General features: G+C 37.2%; 1 protein-coding gene across 1 annotated transcript; it reads left to right on the forward strand.

The window, feature by feature from the left end:
- The first annotated feature begins 13282 nt into the window (after window positions 1–13282).
- Window positions 13283–14434, forward strand: LOC148843764 (acidic endochitinase-like). The gene has a single exon (XM_088956965.1). It carries the CDS (start codon window positions 13344–13346, stop codon window positions 14217–14219), a length of 876 nt encoding a protein of 291 aa, XP_088813091.1. The 5' UTR covers window positions 13283–13343; the 3' UTR covers window positions 14220–14434.
- Window positions 14435–22080: the final 7646 nt, after the last annotated feature.

Here is a 22080-nt window from a genome sequence, read left to right on the forward strand (position 1 = left end):
AAAAGCACAAAACCTAATTTTGAGTCTATATTTTGAGACTTAAAAGTGTTGATACTTAAATAAGAATCAAGTCCTATCGCAGACCATACACTTACAAATTGCCCAAAAGTAATGTGTAGGCCTATGAAACATTCTATTTAGAGGACAGGTTAGATATATGACTCCTGTGTAGTTGGAAATTAAATGACCATGAATTTGACACATGAAATTTATGGTGGTCTCCCAAAATTTAAAAGGAAAAAAAAAACTGCATAAATCATTGTTAACTTGGTACATATTTTGGTTCACACTTCTATGAACATGGTTCTTCAAGGGATCTATTGGAGAGATTTGAATCACCCAATGGACCTCCTAATTCAGGTGAGTGTTTGTTTCAATTTACTTTTGAAGGTGGGGGTAGAGGAATGGGAGTAGGGAAGCCATGTTTATATTGCTTATAAATGGTTCTTCAAGGGATTTGTTAGAGAGATTGCTGATGCTTAGGTAAACAATCCCTTTCTGAGTTGTATCCTTCTCTTTATGCAATTGCTTCCAACAAGGAAGGAGCTATCTTTGAGCTCAATCCAAGAGCTGGAGAAATCTGAACAATTGGGATGTTCTCCTTTATCTGTTGGGAAGGTTGCATGAGGCAGAGCTCAATCCAAGGGTTTAAGATGTTTGGTGGTGCGCTGGGGAGAAGAATGGGATTTTTTCAACCAAATCCTAATTTCATTCTTTGGTGGGTCCCTTTGTAAAAGGAAGGTCGGGCTTCGTGCTGGACAATGGCTGTTGCCTTTGTGGTGCGTAGTTAGAATCAGTTCACTACCTTTCCTTTTGCTTCATTGTCATTTAAACCATCAAATTTGGTGTCACTTTTTTTTCAGTTGTTTCAGATGCACTGGTCAGTTTGGTTAACGGCTAGTTTTCTATATTGGTTAAACAAAACCAAACTGACTGGTTTTTCAAATTTTCTTGTTCTCCCCTAGCTCTTGTAGCATATGTGAGGTTTATTTTTAAGTTAGAGAAATTTATGATATCGGAAAGGAATGCTATCGGAAGATATCTTTGACCAATCAAAGCACCCATGCCCGTCAAGGAATCTAACACTCACCATAGGTGTATGTAACGACCTGATCATTTATGACCTAACTCCAAGATCTAATAGAAAGAGTATCTCTTAAAAAATAAGAAAGCAAAAGAAAATTAATTCTTAGTAACAATTTCAGTGCCATTTGTAGAGGTCTCTTTAGTTTTTTCCAACACTTTCAACCCGTCATTGACTTGGCCAATCAAACCATCGCCCAACCAGGATTCTAGGTCCAATTTAGTCGAGACCCGTTAAACGGTCAAAAACCATTGACTTGGTTAAGAATCGTTCGACCTGACCGGTTTGATTTTTGACCCGTTTGACCGAGTGACTGGGTTGCACATTGAACACTCAATGTATTCTAACTTTCGGAGGCCATAACTTTTCATTCTGATGTTTGATTGGAGTGATTTGTTTTTTTTTTTTATTTTTTTTATTTTGGATAACTATTTGAGATCTATGCACCCCATAGGCACCTTGCCCCACTATTTTCACGAAAAAAACCCCCTTTTTTGGCCTCAAATTGCAATTTTTAATATTTTTTTGAATACAATAATTAAAAACTGAATTGAAAAACATAAATTAAATATAAAATAATGCATATAACATATCTAAAATATATTTAAAACGCAGAGGTGTGATGCGAGGCATAGTTTAGAACGCAAGAAGTGTAAACCTCCTTGAGAGGAGGGGGGTTAGGAGGAGGAAGGGGAGGAGGATGAAGAGGACGGGAGGATATCATTTTTTCTTTATTTTTAATAAAAATCTTTTATATTAAGAAGAATAAAGATGCATAACACATTAGTTGAAAGGGGGGGGGGTTTTGTTAAATGTTGAGGAATTGTGAAAACTAGAATTCAACAATTTTACCCCATTTTCAGTGATCAAAATGTTATATTAAATTTCACATATTGTTCATCAAATTTAATAAAAGTTTTATTAAATTTCGTATGGTAGTGATCAAGGTACTACTGGGGCAGGAACGTGGTTATTTGTCATGTCTGAGGGTCAAGCAAGTCAAGATGTGATTACATGTCATCCAACAACTATTCCAATGACATGGTTGGTCATTATATTATTGCATTAATGGATCATGCCTATAAATATGTTAATTGTAGACTGGACCGGCTCCTTCCCTTTGGGTTTCAGAAGGATCAGAATGGTCTGATTGGGTTTTTGAGGGTGAGTTGGGGGCTCAGACAAAGGATTGGGCAAAAATTAGGTGTTGACAACTGCCCCTCTTTGTAGTAAGGTAGTAGGCTACGGAACAGCAAAGACCAAAAAAAGAACATCGAGATTTTTACAGTGGGTAGGCTTAGAGGATGGTCAAGGCAAGGAAGAAGGGTGCCCGTGCAATGACCCCTCCTAGGTATTAAGGAAACTTATGAAATCAAGGTATGCTTATCATAATGAAAAACCACAAAAATGGTGTTAGAAGAAATTAAAACAATTGAACATGTGAAAACTATTTACTTTGGGAAAAGTGACCCCTCCTAAGTATCAGAAGCCTTATAGAATCAGGGTATGTTTGCCATAAAGAAAGACATTTAAAAGTAAGCAAAACACTATGTCTTGGAAGGGTTAGAAATCAGATTATCGATGGTCGAACCATGCTTGATGGCTAGGCGATTTTCCAAAAATTTTCTAACCCAAGCCAAGAACTAATATCTTGGTGATTTTGAAATCTGATTTTTTTTTTTCAATCTTGCACTAAACTAGACCAAATTTGGAACGAAAATCAAAATTAATTATACCTTATACATAGTGTACAAATCGCAGCTCCCAGTGCGGTAGTTCATGCCCAATATCAGTCCCAAAACCGGCCTATAACTAAAGATGATGCAGTGCGTATCAGAAGGCAATTTAGCAACATCGTTTCAGCAAAACTGCTACTCAACTTGCTTTAATTGAATGAGATTTAATGCATTAGTCTTGGTATGATCACACCGATCGAATGGGATTTGTGAGCCTGATTTCCCCAACGTTTTTTTTTTCTTTTAAACTATGTGAAAAGTTGATAAAAATCAATTCTTACAATGGCTAGGTCATGATAGGTTTCTCAGAGGTAAGGGAGAAGAGGAGAGAACAAGAGAGTGGAGGGAATTAGTTGAATTGGACTCTCCCCTCTTTCTTCATTATATAGAGAATTCTCCTATATAATTAGAAGTTGATCAAATTAAATTTGAATCTTAGGATTAAAACCATTTGCAAATATTTTTATAAAATAGTAATGTGACATATAAATATATTGTGTAAATCTTTTTCATAAAATGTTAGTATGTGAACTGGATATCCTCTACTTTTATTTTGTAAAAACATAGTAGAAACTTGATGGAAATTAGTCTCTATCAACACTGGGTCGAATTAGGGTTTCTAAGAGGCAAGGGAGAAGAGAAAATAGCAACAGATTGGAGAGAATTAGTAAATTTGTTCCTCCCCACTTAGTCTCTTATATAGAGCATTCTCCTAATCTAATTATGAGCTTATCTAAATCAAATTTAAATGAGGACTTTATCTTTAATTGATAAGCATTATCTTTTTAAGAGAATAGGAGTTTCATACCAAGATCCATGCCCATTTTCAACTTAAATCACATGAAAACCTCTTAGCTAATTATATAATAATGGGCCTTAGGTCCATTCTCTTCAATAGTTCACATTCCAAGGTGTTGCATGGCCACTTTGAGCTTGAATATTATATGGCATCTGACCCACAAAGGTTTTACCCAAGACCATAAGGATTCGGCCCTACATTTGAAAGAAGTTAGGCCGAATCCACTACTTAAGGGCAATGAACCCCTAACCCAATTAACTTGTGCTCAGTTTGGACCCAAGATGTACTCATAAATGATTACTGGATTTGGTCACCCTATAAAGATCCAAAGATAATGAATTTATGTGAGATAAAGCCCATTAGGTAATCAGACCTATAATGGTCTCTTACACCTAACTGCTCGTTCCATAATCTTCAAAACACTATACACAGGGATAGATCTCTTCCCTGATTGGAAAATGTAGTGTCAAACTCTCTACTTGAATGGATCTAGAGATTAAAACCTTTTTGCAAGTCTTTTTCGTAAAATAGTAATATAACATATAAACACATTTTGCAAATCAGAACTCAAATACAATTGAAATCCAATGATAGTAGTTTAGGCTTCCATTAGAGAGAGTGTAAATCCTTATATTCATTTTATTTGACAAAGGGGTCGATCTTATCACTATGATCATCCACTCAATTAATTTCCTAAATTGCCCAAACATAAGTAGATATTTTACCCTTGATGGATCTCACTAGTTGTCCAAGTTAAACAAGGAACATAAGTAGATATTTTACCCTTGATGGATCTCACTAGTTGTCCAAGTTAAACAAGGAGGGTTTTAGGAAACCCAAAATTAGAATAGGGTCGAGTGATGGTTTAAATTGTTCAATTGTGTGAATCAACAACCAGTTAAGTACATTGAATAAAATCATAAAATTATAATCCATTTATATTCCATTTTAGAATAATAAAAATTAATTAACCATGGTAAAAATAATTTATTATTGATAAAAATATTTTTATTAATATAATAAAAATAATTTAATTAGTAAAAAGGAATGAGATAAATTAAAAACTAATATTAATATAAAATTAACAAAAAACTAATACAAAACTTTCAAATAATTATTAGTTTTATAATTAATTTTTTCTAATACTAAACCAACTCAAAGTTCCACTAAAAAATAAAAAAATAATATAATTAATTAAATTTAATAAGGAGTAATAAAAAGAAAAGTTAATAAAAAATTATTAATTTTGAATACAGTTGAATTAATTGAAGTTTCATTTAAAAAGTAGAAAATTTATAAAAATCTACCTTGTGTTTTGACCATAACAAAAACTTCCCCTACTCCTTCAAAGGGAAATGTGCAAATACCTTCCTTTCATTAGCATTCCAAATAAAAAAATACAGATGTAATGCATTATTTTTTTAAATACCAAAATTTCATTTTACTAACTTCATTCATATGCAAAATACCTTCTTTAGATGGACACTGCTTAATTGGAAATGTCATAAAGCTTTGTCTTCAATTTTACTTAAGAATTAAAAAAAGCCTATGCATTGTGCAGTTCCTGAGTAGTTCATATTTTAAGTTTCAATGCTGGACATCATTGGTCAGGTCTCTCTTCCTCTTAGTTGAACTTCAGATCTAGAATGTACGTAAAATATAATATTATTATATTAAATATAAATTAAAAATAATTAATTTATTAAATATTATAAAAATATACACACAATTCAAGTGGGAAGATATCGTTCCATTGTTGTTAAATACTCAACTACCACAGACATCAGTACATTCTATATTTTATGTTGGGGAAGATGGGGTCACTGTAACTTTGGAGGAGAAGCTCTGAGGTGCGTCTGAAGACACTGTCTTTAGAACGTTATTTGCCCTCACTCAGTTTTACTGAGTTTGCTGTTGGGTTACCGGCAAATTCGTTCCCAGGATACAACAAAGCCTTGGGTGAGAATCTACAACCAGCAAAGTTGAAGAGTCTCCAAAGAAACCTTCTGTGAGACTGTAGCAGACTGGACTGAGAGAGAGAGAGATAGTGAATTTCGAAATTGTGTGTTTTGGAGTCTGATTCGTGCTCCTTAAATAATTTGTGAAGAGGTATGAGGAAAAGGGAGGTGCTGGTCAGGAGAAGGCACCTTGAATAGTTACAATTTCAACCATTGTGGCTGTTTAAAAAGTTGTTAACAGTTGGTGACTATTAATTTTGAATTGTGCCTCTTGATCACACCCAATCGAATCATGACCGTTGATCTCACCAACGGTGATCAACGATCATCAACGCACCAAAACCAGTCATCCATCGTAAGCCACGCGGGTGCGCGTGAAGTGCGAGCAAAGTACGCCTCTAAAGCGCCTCATTGCGCCACACGCAACCGCGCGTGTTACGTGGTATCGAATCCCCATACTCTCCTCTACTAGTTCTAAGGAGTGTAAATCAGCTCATTGAAATACTGAAAACAAACCTTGTAATTATCCAATGTGGGACAAGTTCAAAACTGGGTTTTGTTTAGTTTTTTTTTTTGTAAGAGAAAAACTGATTTTTCAACCAAGTGTGCAGGTGCAATTTCTCATGTAATTGACCAATCAAACCCATTGGATTTAATCTCTTATGAGATTAAAATCCAACAATCCCCTACATTGATTGATTAATTACATAGTTCCCTCTCAATCCAAACTACTATGACACAGTTATGCATACAAAATGTGTTTATCAACTTAAACCTCTTGTTAGTATAGTTATCTCAGAGCCTTGTCAAAGTTATTGGTGGTAAGACCTTAAACCAACTACTCTCAAAGTAGACCGGAGACACATATACACATAAAAATGTTCAGTCTCTGCAAGAGCTTCAAATTTTGCTCAACACTGTTATGGCCATGTGCTTCTTTCCTGATTTCATGAACAATCCCGAGAGCAAACCCAAACCCTCATGAGAAGCGGCACCACTTCTATGTTCACATAGGTGAAGTTCCACTATGTGCTCCGTTATTTGACACATTTCAGAACTTCATTAAGAATTTATCTCAACCTCTCGTCATAACGGACAACACTGTTTATGTTGTGATGGGAAATTTCTCAATGTCAGTGCTAACAGTCACATTGCTGTAACTTGTTGTTACCCATTAAACCCAATACTGATGGTTTTTCAGTTCAGGTTGGGTTACCATTACAGGTGACTAAGTAAAGGATTTTAATCCCATCTCTTTGGTTGTCATTCTTACCTATTCTCTGACTAAACCCTTGGTAAGAGGATCAGCCAAGTTTTTACTTGACCTTACATAGGTTATAGTGATGACTACATCTTGAATCAGTTGCTTAACAAATTCATGTCTCAGACTTATATGTCTGGACTTACCATTGTAGGTACCACTGTAGACCCTTGACAGAATTGCTTCACTATCATAGTAAATGGAAATTGGAGGCATAGGACTAGGCCAAAGTTTTATATATAATAATAAATTCCTAATCCATTCATCATCTTTTCCAACAGCCGCTAAGGCTATGAATTCGGATTCCATAGTCGAGTGAGATATACAAGTTTATTACTTGGATGCCCAAGAGATCACACCCCCACCAAGGACAAAAATCCATCCAGATGTGGACTTGTTATCTTCATTACCGGTAATTCAACTTGCATCAGTGTACCCTTCTATTACAGCTAGATAATCACAATAAAACAAGCCAAGTTCCAAGGTTCTCTTGAGATACCCAAGAACTCTCCCAATTGCCTTGTAGTGCTCTGCACCGGGATTACTTGTAAACCGACTGAGTTTACTTACTGCAAATGCAATATCAGGTCTGGTACAAAGCATAGCATACATCAAGCTCCCTACTGCACTAGCATACTCAAGTTGTGCAATTGTTCTACCAGTATTTTCTACTACTTTTATACTAGAATCATATGGCGTGTTATATTATTTAAACCCTAAAAGTACTTTCTCAATATAATGTGATTGGCTTAGTGCATAGCCCCTACTATGCTTTTTAACTTTTATTCCCAAGATGATATCTACTTTTCCTAAATCTTTCATCTTGAAAATAGAGGATAAGTAATTTTTAGTTTCATTTATGCCAACCATATTTGTACCCACAATAAGCATATCATCTACATAAAGACACAATTACTCCATAATTTTCAGTGAATTTTGAGTAGATGCATCTATTAGCACTATTATGTTTAAAACCAAAAGTTAAAATGCAAGAATCAAATTTCTCATGCCACTGTTTAGGTGCTTGTTTTAATCCATATAGTAATTTAACCAGTTTATAGACTTTCTTCTTGTTTCCAAAAAGAACAAATCCTTCTGGTTGTTCCATGTAAACCTCTTCATTTAAATCACCATTTAAGAAAACAGTTTTAACATTCATTTGGTGAACAGATAAGTGATAAATGGATGCTAATGCTATAAGTGTTCTAATAGAAGTTGTTCTTCTTGAAGTTTCCATTATTCTTCTTTACTTGTAATGCAGGTTTAGTCTTCTTTGATCCATTTTCCACAAAATTGACCCTAGAGTTCAGCACACAGGTAGGGTTTTATCCCTATTATCTCTAATCCGAGACTCTTCTTCAATACGAAGGTGTTGCTGAATTTGTTCCAAAGTAAGTTCTTCAGCTTTGTACAGAAGCTTCTTCCTGTAACCTCTCAAAATCCAAAAAAAGAACGCCTCCTAAGTGGAAAATTGATAAAAATCAGTTCTTGCAATGGCTAGGTCATGATAGGGTTTCTAGGAGGCAAGGGAGAAAAGGAGAGAACAAGAGAGTGGAGGGAATTAGTTGAATTGGACACTCCCCTCTTTCTCCTTTATATAAAATACTCTCCTATATAATTACAAATTGATTCAAATTAAATTTAGATCAAAACTCTATCTTTAATAGATAAGCATTATTCTCCTAAGAGGATAGGTGCTCCATACCTAAATCGATGACTAGTTTTGACCCAAATCACATGACAAATGATCTCTTGACTAATCACATTAGTCCAATGGCTCACACCCCTAAGTGTTGCATGTCCACTTTGGGCCTGAATATTATATGGCAAGGGACTCCATAGAGGTCTCACACATGTCTATAAGGGTTCGACCTTACCCTTGGCAGAGGTTAGGTTGAACTCACTATTTAGGGCAGTAAACCATTGACCCAATCAATTTGGGTTCAGTTTGGGACCAACATTTACAACTAAATGATCATTGGATACAACCACCCTATGAATGCTTAAGAATAATGGACTTATATAAGATAAAGGCCATTAGGTTAATAGCCCTGTAATGGTATGTTATACTTAACCTCTCGGCCCATAATCATTAGAACACTACCCAAAGGGAAGGTCCTCTCCCTTGACTACAAGATGCCATTTCACACTCTTTACTAAATGGATCATAGGATTAAAACCATTTCCAAACCTTTTTCATAAAATTGTAACATAACATATAAAATATATTTTTCAAACTATTTTCATAAAATATGGGTATTTGAAATAGATATCCTCTACTGTTATTTTTTTTTTTGTAAATTCATAGTAGAAAATTGATGGAAATTAGTCCCTATCACTACTAGGTCGAATTAAGGTTTCTAGGAGGCAAGGGAGAAAAGAAAAGAGCAAGAGATTGGAGAGAACTAGTGAATTTGTTCATCCTCTCTTAGTCCCTTATATAAAGCATTCTCCTAATCTAATTATGAGTTTATCTAAATCAAATTTGAATAATGACTTTATCTTTAATTGATAAGTATTATCTTCTCAAGAGAATCGGTGCTCCATACACAGATCCATGCTTATTTTCAACCTAAATCACATAACAACCTCTTAACTAATTATATAGTAATGGGACTTGGGCCCATTTCAATAGTTCACATCCCAAGGTGTTGCGTGGCCACCTTGGGGTTGAATATTATATGCCATGTGACCCACAAAGGTTTAACATAAGTCCATAAGGATTCAACCCTACCTTTGAAAGAGGTTAGGCCAAATCCACTACTTAGGGGTAGTGAGCACCTAACCCAATTAACTTGAGCTCATTTTGGGCCCAAGATGTACTCATAAATGATTATTGGATTCAGTCACCCTATAAAGATATAAGGATAATGGGTTTATTTGAGATAAAGCCTATTAGGTAATCAGACCTATGGTCTCTTACATCTAACCCTTTGTTCCATAATCATCAAAACATTGTCCATAGGGACAAATCTCTTCCCTGACTAGAAATTGTAGTGTCACACTCTCTATTCGAATGGATCCCGAGATTAAAACTTTTTTGCAAGTCTTTTTCATAAAATAATAATATAGCATATAAATACATTTTGCAAATAGAATCTCAAATACAACTAAAATCCAATGATGATAGTTTAGGCTTCTACCAGAGAGAATGTAAATCTTGATATTCATTTTATTTGACAAAGGGGCCGATCATATCACTATGATCACCCACTCAAGTAACTTCCAAAATTGCCCTAACATACCTAGATGTTTGACCCTTGATGGACCTCACTGGTTGTCCAAGTTGAATAAGGTGGGCTTTAGGAAACTTAAAATTTGAAATAGGGTTGAGTGATGGTTTAAATTGTTCAATTGTTTGAGTTAACTACCAGTTAAGTACATTAAATAAAATATCATAAAATTATAATCCATCTATATTCCATTTGAAAATAATAAAAATTAATTAACCATAGAAAAAATAGTTTTTTAAATGTTTTTAAGGATAAATATATTTTTATTAATATAATAAAAATAATTTCATTAATAAAAAGGAATAATATAAATTAAAAACAAATATTAATATAAAATTAAAATAAAACTAAAACAGAACAATCTATTAATTATTAGTTTTATAATTAATTTTATCTAATACTAGTCCAACTTAAGTTCCACTAAAAAAACTTAATATAATTAATTAAAGTTAATAATGATTAATAAAATGAAAAATTAAAAAAAATATATTATTTTGAAATTATTTGAAATTTTAGTTAAAAAATAGAAAAATTATGAAAATCTCCTTAGGTTTTCTAAGAATCCTATGAAACTCCCTTGTGTTTTGACGTTAACAAAAACCTCCCCTATTCCTTTTAAAAAATGTGCAAATACCTTCCTTTCATTATCATTCCAAATAAAATGTTATTGATGTAATGCATTATCTTTTAAAAATCAATGTTTCCCTTTGCCAACTTCGTTTACATGCAAATTTACTAAATTATGTTGAAAAAAGTATTTTTCTTCTTTTTATGCCACTTCAACCATTTGGTTTTAGTTCGTCTAAGAAGATTAAGGAGAATTACTCTTTGAAAGTTGTTTGAAAAAATAAATTAGTGGAGGGTAGAATTAAAACTTTAAATTGTGTACAATAATGCCTTAACAATGTTAAGGGTATTTCGGTAACTTCAATATCTTTGTTACTGAAAACCTAGAAAAAGGTGGTATTTACACTTTTTTTCATCAAAACTATAGGGGAGGCCTTTTGCTAGGGTCAAAACACAAAGATAGTTTATAAAATTGTTGTAAGAGGAGTTATTTTATAATTTTACCTAAATAGAAGATGAAAATAATAACAAACCAATAAAAACTAGCATTGAGATACAAAAAATAAAAGAACTTTATCTAGAGCGTATGAAATTGACCACACTATGAACCCATCTCTCTCTCTCTCTCTCTCTCTCTATATATATATATATATATATATATATATATATAGATAGATAGATAGATAGATATTAGATTTTCTTACATTATAATATTATATTAAATAAAAATTAAAAATACGTAAATAATTAAATATTGTAAAATGATACACACAATATGAACCTATGGCCATAGAGCACAAGACCGGATCCGTTTGCAACAAAAAATACACATCCAAAATGTTCCAACGTGACCTGACACCGCACATACCTCTCAAAGGAGTTTGGATCTCCTGCCTATGAGAACTCTGCCCACGTTTATCGCGGCCACACAGGGAAAACATCTCATCGTCTGCACAGTATTATACAGGGGGTAGCGTTTTGTGGGTAGGTGTGGGTAGAGTTTTTGAGGGCAGGAGATCCGGAGTCCTCTCGAACATGGTGCGGAGTTGGGATCTCCTTAGAAAATCTGTTCCAATTCTTCCCAAATGTTGAAACCGCTTTTGTTGGAAGGAGACTTAGGCTCCATGGTGGCTCCCAAATGTGTGGTCCTATTGGGAGACTCCAGATCTCCTGTCCACAATAACTCTACCCCTATTTACTCACAACACACTACCCCCGTAAATTTAGAACACCTCCCATGCATAATACTATGTAGGAAGATGAGGTGTTCTCCATGTGTGGCTGTTGCTGTTATGTGGATAGATGTTGGCAGATTTTATGTGGGTAGGAGATCGAACTCCTATTGGGAAAGGTGGGACTGCCATTAGGGTAGGCTTCATTTAAACAATTTTGTTTTGTTTTGTTTTTTTTTTTTTTTTGCTTGAAATATTCGATTGAGCATCTGTTGAATTTTAAATGACCCTTATTTTGCGGTTTGTAGGTAGAGCCGTAGTGATTAATTAATATTTTCGTCTAAATATTTTATTATTTGCAATTATAAAATTAATGAAACATCAGTCTTTGGCGTCATTTCCTAGAAGAAATTTGCCTTAATGGTGAAGAAATCCCAAACACCAGTCTTTAGGATTTTATTTTGGTAACCAAGTGCTAATGATAGGCATGGTTAGAAGTATAAAAATATGAGGAAAGCAAATTCTAAGACTCAAAACTGTGCCTGTGAGTCAAGTCATGGATTGATCCATATTTGAACCAAACAATTGAATCATTGACCTAAACAACAATGACCAAAGTGGTCTTGTTTTGGGTTGGGTTTTAAAACTTTGTTTAATTGGATTAATTAATTTATTAAATTAATTAATTAACTTCATTTAATTTGCTTAATTTATTTAATTAACTTAATTAAGTAAATTAAATACTTTAAGGTCATTTCATTGGACGCTTGAAGTAATGCCATTTCAAACACCATCTATTTCTGTCTACAAATTAAAATTAAATAGTGTTCTTATTAAGGTAAAAAATGACCTTTTCTATTCTTTAGGATCGAAATGGGCCTTTTTCCCAAGGTTGAGGAGTTGTGAGAACCAAAAAGAGGTTTCAGCCATGGTTCTCAAAACTGGATCAGACCGGAAAAATCGGTATCCGGTCACCTGACCGGTTCCAGTTTTCCCCCTCGAAATCATTGATTTTGGTCAGCGAACTGTTGAATTGGGCGATTAACTGTTCGAACAGTTTTGACCGTTTTTTATTTTTTCAAAAATTTTTTATTTTTTTATTTTTGTATCACAACAGGCCGAGCATTCAGTTTAAATGGTCGGACCGTTAAACCCGTTCGATCACTGGGTCGGTTTTAAAAATCATGGTTTCAGCAAATTACCCCGTTTTCGGTGAAAGATAAAAATGTTTTATTAAATTTCGCATACTGTTCAATAAAAAATTTTGCTTATAACTTTGCGTTTCCAGTACGTTGAAGAAAACTTGGTTGTTTGCAATGTGAAATGGACATTTTAGTTTAAAAGCATGGAGTCGAGTCCAGTTACTATTTCCGGGAAGCCTTCTCCCGTAAGTCTGTGAGTCAAGTCAAGACGCGGTTTGTTCTTTCTATTGTTGCACAGATGGGTCACGCCTATAAATATCCAAGTTGTAGACCGCTCGATTCATCCCTCACACCCTCACCAGTCACCACCGCTAAACAAAATAGCTTAGACATGGCAGCCAGACCAGTAGTTGTGCTTCTTTCTCTTGTCTTGTTTTCCCTGGTTGTGAGGTCACAAGCAGGAGGAATAGCAGTGTATTGGGGCCAAAACGGAGGAGAAGGTAGTTTGGCCGATACATGTGCCACAGGCAACTACCAGTTTGTGAACATTGCCTTTCTAGTTGCATTTGGCAATGGCCAGACCCCACAGCTCAATTTAGCTGGCCATTGTGACCCAACCTCAAATGGTTGCACCGGTTTGAGTAGTGATATAAAAGCTTGCCAGAGCCAAGGCATCAAAGTGCTTCTTTCCCTTGGAGGTGGCGCTGGAAGCTACTCCCTTTCTTCTGCGGATGATGCTCAGCAAGTCGCAAACTACCTTTGGAACAACTTCTTGGGAGGCCAGTCAGATTCACGTCCATTAGGGGCCGCTGTTCTGGACGGAATCGACTTTGACATCGAGGGTGGCACGACCCAGCACTGGGACGAGTTGGCTAAGGCTCTTAATGGATTCGGTTCTAAGGTTTACTTGAGTGCTGCTCCGCAATGCCCCTACCCAGATGCATGGCTTAATGGTGCAATTCAAACTGGCCTCTTTGATTACGTCTGGGTCCAGTTCTATAACAATCCTCCATGTCAGTATGCCGGAAGTGCTGACAATCTTATAAGCGCTTGGAACCAATGGACCTCGTCGGTTCCAAATAGTCAGATCTTCTTGGGGCTGCCTGCCGATTCAAGTGCAGCCCCCAGCGGTGGCTACATCCCGCCAGACACACTAGTGTCTCAGGTTCTACCCTCTATTCGGTCTTCTTCCAATTATGGTGGTGTGATGCTGTGGTCCAAGTTTTATGACAATGGCTACAGTTCTTCTATTAAGAACAGCGTTTGATTTCATTTTTCAACTGCTGCTGCATCTCAAGTTCTACAGTCCATTCAGTCTTCTTCCATATATGGTATATGGTGGTGTTGTTCTTACATGGGCTGGGCTGATTGTTCTTGGTCCAAATAAATTTTAGTGTCTTACTTCATAATTCGGTTAGCTAAGTATGCCTTTAATTCCATGTCAAAAATAAATGGATTTTTTTTGGAACGTATTCTGAAAAATCAAGGGCTGCTCGCTCCTTCTCTTTTTATTGGCTGCTAAAATATTTAGGAAATATTATTCTTAATTTTATTAAATTTCCTAATTTTTTATGGCAACTTGGATAAAACTTGAAAGCTTGGAGTCATCAACACAACTATCAATTAGGAAACAAAACAAAAACAAGAAAGGAACAACAATCTAGTCCATGACACAGACGGGGAATTGACACTCCGATCCATGACATCAAGCAGTAACAAGTGAGAAAAATCTGTCGTTCAAGGTGGTCCATCCCAGATTTAATTGTGAGAAACCTGTAGTAGTGATGCCATTTTAAGAAGCAGTTCCTATCAATGATTTTAGAAATTTCTCTCTTAAGACCACTCAGATCCTGCACAGAAGCACTTTCAAAAACCAAAATTCACTACTCTCAACACCTCTACTTGAAAGAACTAAATCATAATCTTCCCACAACTTAAGATCCTGAACAATCTCTCTTATTTAGACTCACAAGTTTCAAAGAAAGCTATTAACAGCCGGACAGAGGAGAAGAGAGGTAGGAGAAGAGAAGAGGAAGAGAGGAGAGAAGAGAGAAGAGAGGCGAGAAGAGAAGAGAGAGATTTTGAGTCTGCTACAGTACCGCTACAGTGCAGGCGGTGTCGGCTTATATTAATATATATGGGGCGACCATAATTAGAAGGCAACTTGAGCTACAACATAAAAAACAAAATAAAAAACTCCTTTAATTTGTCCAAATGGACCCTAACTCAGAAGAATACAAATATAATTAATCATGCCCAACTTGTCACACGAATTATTATGCCGCACATGTTGAAGGCCCTTGGTGAAGATGTCAGCAAATTGTTCCTCTGAGCTAACATATGGAGTGCACACTTCTCCGCTCACAAGTTTTGTTCTAATAAAATGCTTGTCCACTTCAATATATTTTGTTCTATCATGGAGGACTGGGTTAGCAACAATGTTGATAGCAGCCTTGTTGTCACAGTAGAGTGACATAGGTTTTTTAACTGCAAAACCCAACTCTCCTAACAAATTTTTTTTCCACATCATTTCAGCAACTCCATGAGACACGGCTCTGTGTTCTTCCTTAGCACTGGATCTAACCACCACACTTTGCTTCTTACTTCTCTAGGTGACTAGGTTTCCTCCCACAAAGGTACAATACCCACTGGTAGATTTTCTGTCATCGATTGCCTCTGCCCAATCAGCATTTGTATACACCTCCACTTTCAAATGCCCATGTTTCTAGAAAAGCAAACCAGCTCCTCGGAACTTCTTAAGATATCTAAGGATTCTTTTTGTAGCTTCATAGTGAGTTGTCTTAGGATTACACATGAACTGGCTAAGAACACCCATTGCATTTGCAATATCTGGTCTGGTCATAGACAAATATAAGTCTCCTTACAAGTCTCTGGAACTTCTTTACATCTTTCAAACACTCCCCCTGATTTTCTCCTTGCTGATGGTTGGGTTCAATGAGTGAATCAGTTGGTTTCACTCCCAACTTCCCTGTATCCTCTAATAGATCTAGTACATATTTTCTTTGGGAAATAAAGATACCACTTTTTGAACAGGCAACTTCAATTCCAAGGAAATAACGTAAGGGACCTAAATCATTCACCTCAAATTGAGTGCCTAGGAAATTCTTCAGCTTCTGTATTTTAATCTTCTGGTCTCCTATGATTACTATGTCATCAACATAGACAATTAAATCTTCAATTTTCCCTTCACCTTTTTTCACAAATAAAGTATGATCTGACTGGCATTGTTTGAATCCCATCTATTGCACTACTAAATGAAACCTACTAAACTAAGCCCGAGATGATTGCTTCAACCCATATAAAGATTTTTTTAACTTGCATACCTTCTGCTTACTACCTTTGGCATAGAAACCTGGAGGTTGAGTCATGTAAACCTCTTCCTCTAGGTCACCTTTCAAGAATGCATTCTTGATATCAAACTGATGAAGTTCCCAATCAAGGTTAGTTGCCAGTGAGAGGAGGATTCTGATTGAATTCATCTTGGGTACTGAAGCAAAGGTCTCTATATAGTCTATTCCATACAGTTGTGTAAACCGTTTGGCCTCCAATCTAGCTTTGTATCTTTCTACTGAACCATCAATTCTATGCTTTACTGTGAATACCCATTTGCAACCCACTGGTTCCTTCCCTTCAGGAACATTCACTAACTCCTAGGTGCCATTTTTGTGTAAGGCATTAATTTCTTCTTTCATTGCATCTGCCCATTCTGGTTTGGATAAAACTCCTACCACATTCTTAGGAATAGAGACACTATCAATAGAGGAAAAGAATGCACGATATGAAGGTGAAATATGATCATAGCACACAAAGTGAGAGATAGGATGATTAGTAGTACAAGACCTAAGACCCTTTCTCTTAGCAATAGAAACATCAAGATCATTAACAATAGGAGGATCAAGAGATTCAGGCACATCAATGGGAACAAGTATACCTAGTTGATGAGGAGGAAGAAAGACACGAAATGGAGAAGGGTCAAAGAGATGAGGTAGTTGAACCTGAGTGTGTTTCTCCTCAACTCTACTCTCCCCCTGAGGAGAAACCGAGAAGAAGGGTTGACTCTCAAAGAATGATACATCCATTGAGGCATAGTACTTGCGTGAAGCAAGATCATAACAGCGGTAACCATTTTGAAATAACGAATAACCAAAAAAAAATACAAGGAGTGGCACGGAGATCGAATTTACCGCGAGTAGGAGACAAGTCATGAATGAAGCAATGACACCCAAAGACACGCATTGGAATAAAGAACAATGGAGTTGTAGGAAACAAGAGTTGATGTGGGGCTTTATACTCTAGTAACCGAGATGGCATACGGTCGATGATATATGCAGCACACATAACAACATCCATCAAAAAACATTTTGGAACATTTATATTAAGTAATAAACCATGAGCTACCTCAAGTAGATGACTATTTTTCCTTTCAGCAACACCGTTTTTCTGAGGTGTCTTGGCACAAGAGCTTCGATGAAGAGATCCACACGAAGCAAAGACCTCTGTGAGATCACTATGGAAGTTTTCTTTTGCATTGTTTGACTGGAAAATGAGAATTTCAGCTTGAAATTGAGTGAAAACCATTCGTTGAAAGTTTGTCACAATCTTTGGCACTTCATCTCTAGATCGCATAGGATACACTAAAGTATATCTAGAGTAGTCATCAATCAAAGTAATGAAATATTTATATCTAGTCTCAGTAGGTGGAGAAATATGGCCACAAACATGAAAATAGACAATATGAAAAGGAAATTCATATCTTTTATTTCTAAAACAAAAGAAATTTGTACAATATTTGCCCAATTGGCATGTATGACATTACAATTTAGTAACTAACAAAAACTTAAACAACTCAGGAAACATAAGTTTTAAAGACTCAAATGAAAGGTGACCAAGACAATTATGCCACAAGTAGGCATGACTCTCACTAAAAGAACTAAAAAACTCTATAGCCACAAGACCATCTTTATTCTCCAACACGTAGAGGCCATTCACCATGCTTCCTCTACCAATCGTCTTCCCCGAGGTCAAATCCTAAAATACACCTGAAGAAGGAAAGAAGGTCACTGAATAATTCAATGAATGAGTAATATTGCTAATGGAAAGTAAATTGATAGGTAATTTAGGAACATGCAATACATTAGAAAGGGTAAGACCAAGAAGAAGGGAGATGGCTCCTTGATTGGCTATGGTGGAATAAGACTCATCAGAGGGTCTCACCTTATCTCTCCCAAAGAAGAGGTTATATGCTTGAAATAAATTTAACTTACTAGTCATGTGGTTTGAGGCTCCAGAGTCAATATCCAAGGGCAATCAGATGTATAAGATGACACATGGAAGGCAGTGGCAATGTTACCTAATGTAGATGCAAAGGAAGCGGAATGAGTAGGGCCAGAATCCATCTGGCGAAGTTGTTAGACAGTTTTGTATGCCCTTAGCTTCAATCTGATTTGATGTACTTTTGTTATTTAGTGGAAATAAATAAAGTGCATGTTTGATTCATATTGTTTGGTTTAATTCTGTGTAAAACCCTAAAACTGGACATTTATAGAGACTCGTGTTAGCTTTAAATGTTCACAGCCGTTGGATAAGTCTAGGGAGATTTATCCTGCCAAGGCTGATGCTGGTGTGCCACCAAGTGTTGGGATGGCCTGTCTCAGCCATCAGGGTAAGACCCGAGGCACATGCAGTATGGGATTACTTGAATCCTTGAACCGGACCAGATTTCCGGTTTTGCCTTGGACCTTGAAAATAGATGGAAAAAACTGGAAAGTTACACCTGACCCCTAGACTCGATTATGACGTTTCACTAGGTGTTGGATCAGGCTGCCTTTGATATGCCAATCAGTGAGATCCTTAGTGGGGATCAAAACCTGGGTATGTTGGGGCAGTTTGAGAATTCATCTGAGTGGGTGATCATAGTGACAGAATCAGCCACTTTATCGGACAAAGGGTAATGATCGGGAATGCACTCTCTCTGATGGAAACCAAACTGCCGGCAGTTGATTTCAATCGTTGGAATTTTGTTTTGCAAAATTAATATATTTATATATATATGTACGGATTCGAATTGTTTGCAAATGGTTTTAATTCTCGGGATCCATGTGAGAGGAGAGTGCGGCACTGTTCCTTGCAGCCGAGGGAGAGGTCCTCTCTTGTCGGGCAGTGCTTGATCATTAAGGGCTGAGAGGTTAAGTGTGAGACCATTGAGGATAATACCTGATGGGCTAATCTTGCACCTGCCCACAGTCCCTGGGTTTTTATAAGATGGCTTTGGCCCAGGGACCACTTAATGTAAGTGTTGGGCCCATAGGGTCCATATGATGGACTCAAGGGGTTCATTGAGTTTTTCAGTGAATTTGGCTGGGCCTTGTGTGTTGACTCCGGGGCTTCAACTCATGCGTGTAACTCACTGCAGGGGTTCAAAGTTAGCAGAAGGTTGAGTGAAGGTGAAGTGACATTATTCTTGGGAACAACTGCAAGTGTTGTAGCAGCGGCAATAGGAACCGTAGAATTAGTTTTTAAAGAAGGAATGCTTGTACTTAAAGATTATCTTTATGTACAGAACTTTAGAAGAAATTTAATTTCTGTTTCAAAACTGTGTGCTGATGGATATACTGTTTATTTTAGTAATATGATTACTGTTAAACGGAATAATAGATTCATCGCATGCGGGGAACTAGAGAACGGTCTCTATGTTCTACATCCTTCTTTGGAAACTAACTTAACCGAAACTACGTCGGTCAAAAATCCCAAGAAAAGGAATCGTGATACAGTAAGTCCCACGTGCCTCTGGCATTACCGACTTGGCCATATCGGTATTGACCGAATCACAAGGCTGGTAAAGGATGGTCCTTTGGATTTTCTAACCGTAGAAAATCTTCCCACTTGTGAACCTTACCTTCAAGGTAAGATGTCTAAGCGGCCATTTGACGGTAAGCCTGAAAGATCTGAAGGCACACTTGACCTAATACATACTGATGTATGTGGTCCCCTGAGTGTTAGGACACGGAACCAACACGTGTATTTCATCACATTTTCAGATGATTTTTCACGATATGGTTACGTGTACCTAATGAGACATAAGTCTGAATCATTTGAAAAGTTCAAAGAGTTCAGACAGGAAGTCGAGAAACAGTTAGGGAGAGAAATTAAGGCCCTTCGATCAGATCGAGGTGGCGAGTATCTCTCTGATGAATTCAGGGACTACTTAAAGGCCAATGGGATAGTGTCACAATTAGCTCCTCCTGCTACACCTCAACTCAACGGTGTTTCAGAGAGGAGGAATAGGACCTTGTTAGACATGGTCCAATCACTTCTCGTACGCTCACAATTACCCACATCCTTTTAGGGATACGCATTAGAGACTGCTATCTACGTGCTGAATCGGGTTCCAACCAAATCAGTTCCGAAAACTCCATATGAACTTTAGACCGGAAGGAAGCCAAGTGTAAGACACTTGAAGATTTGGGGTTGTCCTACACACGTTAAAAGAACAAGTGCGGACAAGTTGGAATCTAAAACCAGTCGTTGCCTGTTTATAGGCAACCCAAAGGATTCGGTGGGTTATCTATTCTATGACCCGAGTGAGCAGAAAGTGTTCTGCAGTCGAAACGCCCAGTTCTTAGAATCCGATTACATCCTGGACACCCATCGTCAGGAAATAGTTCTTGATGAGGAGAGCTCAGGAGCAGTGGGAGATGTCCCACAAATTCCAGGTAATTACCAACCTAGAAGAACCACCCGGGTATCCAGACCACTAGTCCGATATGGTTATGACCAGGATAGTTACCTGGTGGAAACCTTGACTAGTGAAGAGGATCCCGTGACTTACGCGGAAGCTATGTTAGACATAGACTCCCAGAAGTGGGTGGAGGCCATGAGAGCTGAAATGGACTCAATGGAGACCAATGGAGTCTGGACTCTAGTGGATCTGCCCCCCGGAGTAAAAGCAATTGGTTGCAAATGGATCTACAAGAGGAAGAAGGGCCCCGATGGCAGGATTGAGACCTTTAAAGCTCGCTTGGTGGCGAAAGGGTATACTCAGAAAGAAGGCATCGACTATGAGGAAACTTTTTCGCCCGTGGCCATGCTTAAATCCATTAGGATCCTGCTAGCTGTAGCAACGTACCATGACTATGAGATTTGGCAAATGGATGTCAAAACCGCGTTCCTGAATGGAGATCTTAGTGAAGATATCTACATGCAGCAGCCGCAAGGCTTCATTGCTGCTGGTCAGGAACACATGGTATGTAAACTTAATAGATCCATATATGGACTTAAGCAGGCTTCTAGGAGTTGGAACATCCATTTTGATTCTGCAGTCAAAACGTTTGACTTTGAGCAGAATCCGGATGAGCCCTGTGTTTACAGGAAGTCCAGGGGGATAAGATCACCTTTTGGGTGTTGTATGTGGACGATATCCTACTCATTGGGAATGATGTAGGAATGTTGACTTCGGTCAAGGTATGGCTATCACAGCAGTTCTCCATGAAAGATCTTGGAGAAGCTTCATACATACTGGGTCTTCGACTCTATAGAGATAGATCGAAGCGGATAATTGGATTATCCCAGGCTGCTTATATTGACAAAATTGTCAAGAGGTACAGCATGGAGAACTCCAAGAAAGGAAACGTTCCTTTCAGGCACGGAGTCACTCTCTCCAAGAAGATGTCTCCCAAGACTTCTGAGGAGATTGAGAGCATGAGAGACATTCCCTATGCCTCAGCCATAGGGAGCATCATGTATGCCATGCTGTGCACTCGCCCTGACATTGCTCAGGCGGTGAGTGTGGTAAGCAGATTCCAGGGAAACCCAGGGCAGGAGCATTGGACTGCTGTAAAGAACATACTCAAATAACTTCGAAGGACAAAAGAGTTTTGTCTGGTATTCGATGGTAGTTCACTGCAAGTTCTAGGGTATACCGATGCCGATTTCCAGTCAGATCCAGATGATAGAAAGTCTACATCTAGGTATGTTTTCACGATAGGATCGTGTGCTGTTTGCTGGAAAAGCAGCAAACAGGGGTCCACTGCAGACTCCACAACCGAGGCCGAGTACATTGCCGCAAGTGAAGCTGCCAAGGAAGCCATGTGGATGAAGAAGTTCATACA

The sequence above is a fragment of the Nelumbo lutea genome, chromosome 8 (assembly GCF_056320005.1).
Source record: "Nelumbo lutea isolate HS-2025 chromosome 8, American lotus-T2T, whole genome shotgun sequence".
Lineage (NCBI taxonomy): Eukaryota > Viridiplantae > Streptophyta > Magnoliopsida > Proteales > Nelumbonaceae > Nelumbo > Nelumbo lutea.